This window comes from Limulus polyphemus, unplaced genomic scaffold (assembly GCF_000517525.1).
Source record: "Limulus polyphemus unplaced genomic scaffold, Limulus_polyphemus-2.1.2 Scaffold7566, whole genome shotgun sequence".
NCBI classification, from domain to species: domain Eukaryota; kingdom Metazoa; phylum Arthropoda; class Merostomata; order Xiphosura; family Limulidae; genus Limulus; species Limulus polyphemus.
The window spans coordinates 15,827-18,528 of NW_013673176.1; the positions used below are offsets into that span (position 1 = coordinate 15,827).

The 2,702-nt window shown below is 34.5% G+C and overlaps 1 protein-coding gene across 1 annotated transcript in view; it reads right to left on the reverse strand.

Moving 5' to 3' along the window:
• The window catches only part of LOC106474705 (protein artemis-like), an 18,144-nt gene extending 15,665 nt beyond the window's left edge, over nucleotides 1-2,479 (reverse strand). Inside the window, exon 1 of the mRNA XM_013935397.1 lies at nucleotides 2,155-2,479. Coding sequence (XP_013790851.1) covers nucleotides 2,155-2,263 — 109 coding nt within the window. The 5' untranslated portion in view covers nucleotides 2,264-2,479. The remainder of the gene's footprint in view (nucleotides 1-2,154) is intronic.
• Between the last annotated feature and the right edge of the window lie 223 nt (nucleotides 2,480-2,702).

Genomic DNA, 2,702 nt, shown 5'->3' on the forward strand with positions numbered 1-2,702 from the left:
CACATTTGCAAACGTTTTCCCATTAAGATGGTGTTGCAGCGATCGAAAAAGATGGTAATCAGATGGTGCCATATCAGGAGAATATGGTGGGAGGGGGAGAACTTCCCAACCCAACTCCATAATCTTGTGTTGCATAAAATGTGCCACATGTGGACATGCACTGTCATGGAGAGGAAGAACACCTTTACGATTGATGAATGAAGGGCATTTCTGATTTAAATGTTCCAGTTGCTGACTATAGATCTCTGCATTGACAGTTTCCTGTGGATTGATGAGTTTGAAATGAATTCCTCCTTTGATGTCCCACCAAATTCAAAGCATCACTTTCTATGAATGGAGTGCAGGTTTTGGGGTCAAAAGCTCACTTAGGCCTATTCAATTACTTTAGAATTTCAGTTGACAGGTCGAACTATCTTCTCTATATTACTATCATACTAGTATTCTGTGTGTGATTCACTTACAGTTGTGGCACAAGTTACCTTAATTTATTTGGTCTTCTTTCTTCTGAAGATCCTCTGTTCCTTTTGTCAAAGTTTACCCAGGCTGGCTCAATTACTTTAGAACCACACTTTGGCGAAATAAAATTATCCTTCTTATCTTTTTTTATACTGTAAGTTTCACAGTAACATATTAAATGTTATGCCTATCACATCTATGGTATTTAACTTCACACAGCTATATTCTCCTTTGCTATTATCTGTCTATTGTTGTTGGTCTGCAACTGTCTGTCTCACGCTATTTATATTTTTATTACACAGTCGTCTGGCAACATTTTTTTATTCTCGACACAAATTAGTTATTAACAAAACCTTCTACAATTGTCTGCTTTTAACTCTTATTATAAAAAAACTTGAAAATAATAAAGTATTCACTCACAAATATAAATTAATCACTAATATTTAAACCAAACAGTCTTTTATATAATGACATACATCTACAAGAGGTGATGTAGTGGTAAAAAATGCCAGAACAGCCATAAAAAATGCAAAACTGAAAATTTGTTTGCATCTCCCCATTGACCTAATGAACCTCCATACCAATTTTGGTGAAGATCCATCCACACCCTGCAAGGTAGTTACATGAAAATACAACAGACAGTACTATTGTATTTATATAGATTTATGGCTCAGGAGTACACATGCCCCAAATAAAGTAACATTGATTATATATATAGCATACAATAAGCAAGCACCATAACAAGTTAAAGCTAAGCTATTTTTAAGTCCAAACAAGGTAAATACAAACAACAGACACCACTTTGGCTAGTTACTTATCCAATGACCACTAGGTAAGACCATCAGTGTCATAAGCTGTGTGCCAGAACATATGTATTATGTCCCACCAGCTGAAATAGTACCAGCTAATGTGTTGTGAGAGTTCACTTGTTATGTGTCTGAAGCTGTATGAAAAAAAAGTTTACATGAATTATGGCAAAGCTTCTAAAGATACCTGTTGCCATTCCCAATTTTGAGCTGTTGACCAGAAATAGGCTACTGTTGCCAGCATTCAATGCCAAATCTTGGGCTACACTCTTAACCAATGAATAGGTTTGACTTTTAGATCTGTTAGATTAGAATTCTTTCAGCTGGCATAGCCTGGTGGTTAAGGTGGTTGCCTCTAAATTTGGGATTAAGGCTTTGATACCCAATAATGCCAGAAAAAACTTAAAAAAATTTTCTTTCAAACATACCCTGAAATTTACATATGTGACATTTAATGCTTGGAGACGGCTTGAATGGGTAATGAAGAAACATTTTAATATAAGTTTAACATAACAGCAAATGTACAACGTTTCAACAAGGTTTTGTCATCATCAGGTACAACATCAGGTTATTTCTCACATTTATATCAGTCTGACACATGGTATGAAAACCAATGCCCAAACCTATGGACAGCCTGAGTGATTAGGAATATGCATTACAGTTTCTACGTTTGAGTTCGTGTGGGGGGAATAATTCTTCACTTCTTTTTCTTTCCAATGCAATAACATGTTTTGAAACTTACCAGCACGTTATATATTACATATATATACAATAATACAATACACATTCCTAAGAATAAGATATAACGTTAACGGTTAAGTGCTGGGTTAACGTCTTGACCCCCAAAAAAAGAAATCCCTAACTTAGACATTGGAGCCAGTTTAGGACCTACCTTTATGGCAGTGAGACAAAAAATAAACCGTAGAATCATAATTCTTCGATTCAAAGTTATCAATAGCAATTAACTTGTACTCTGCAACTTTCCCTCTGAAAGTGCTCATGTTAATAAAAAGATAGTACAAGTAGTACTAATACTAATAGTTTTACTGAAACAAATAAATTTTCAAGTTTCAAACCCAAATAGATTCAGTAGGGAACTTAAGTAATCACATTTCTCAGTCATACAAGTTATAACCACGATGAACCAAGTAGTCTCACGTTAACTAGTTTTCAATTTCAGTGCACTGACTAATTTACGTAAATGTTATAGAAATCACTGTGGTTTTCTAACGCTTAGTGTTACTTTTAGTAACAGAACTCCCTCTTTGATGGCTTTGACTCTTCACCACAACGAATTACACCGTCATTATAAAGACTAATTTCTTTTCTTTCAATATCTTTAAACTTATTTTGAAACCTGTTTATATTTATGGAAAACCCATTAATACATTACTTTGGAAACAACCACAACAACAAACATCACGGTTCATAAAACTTTAG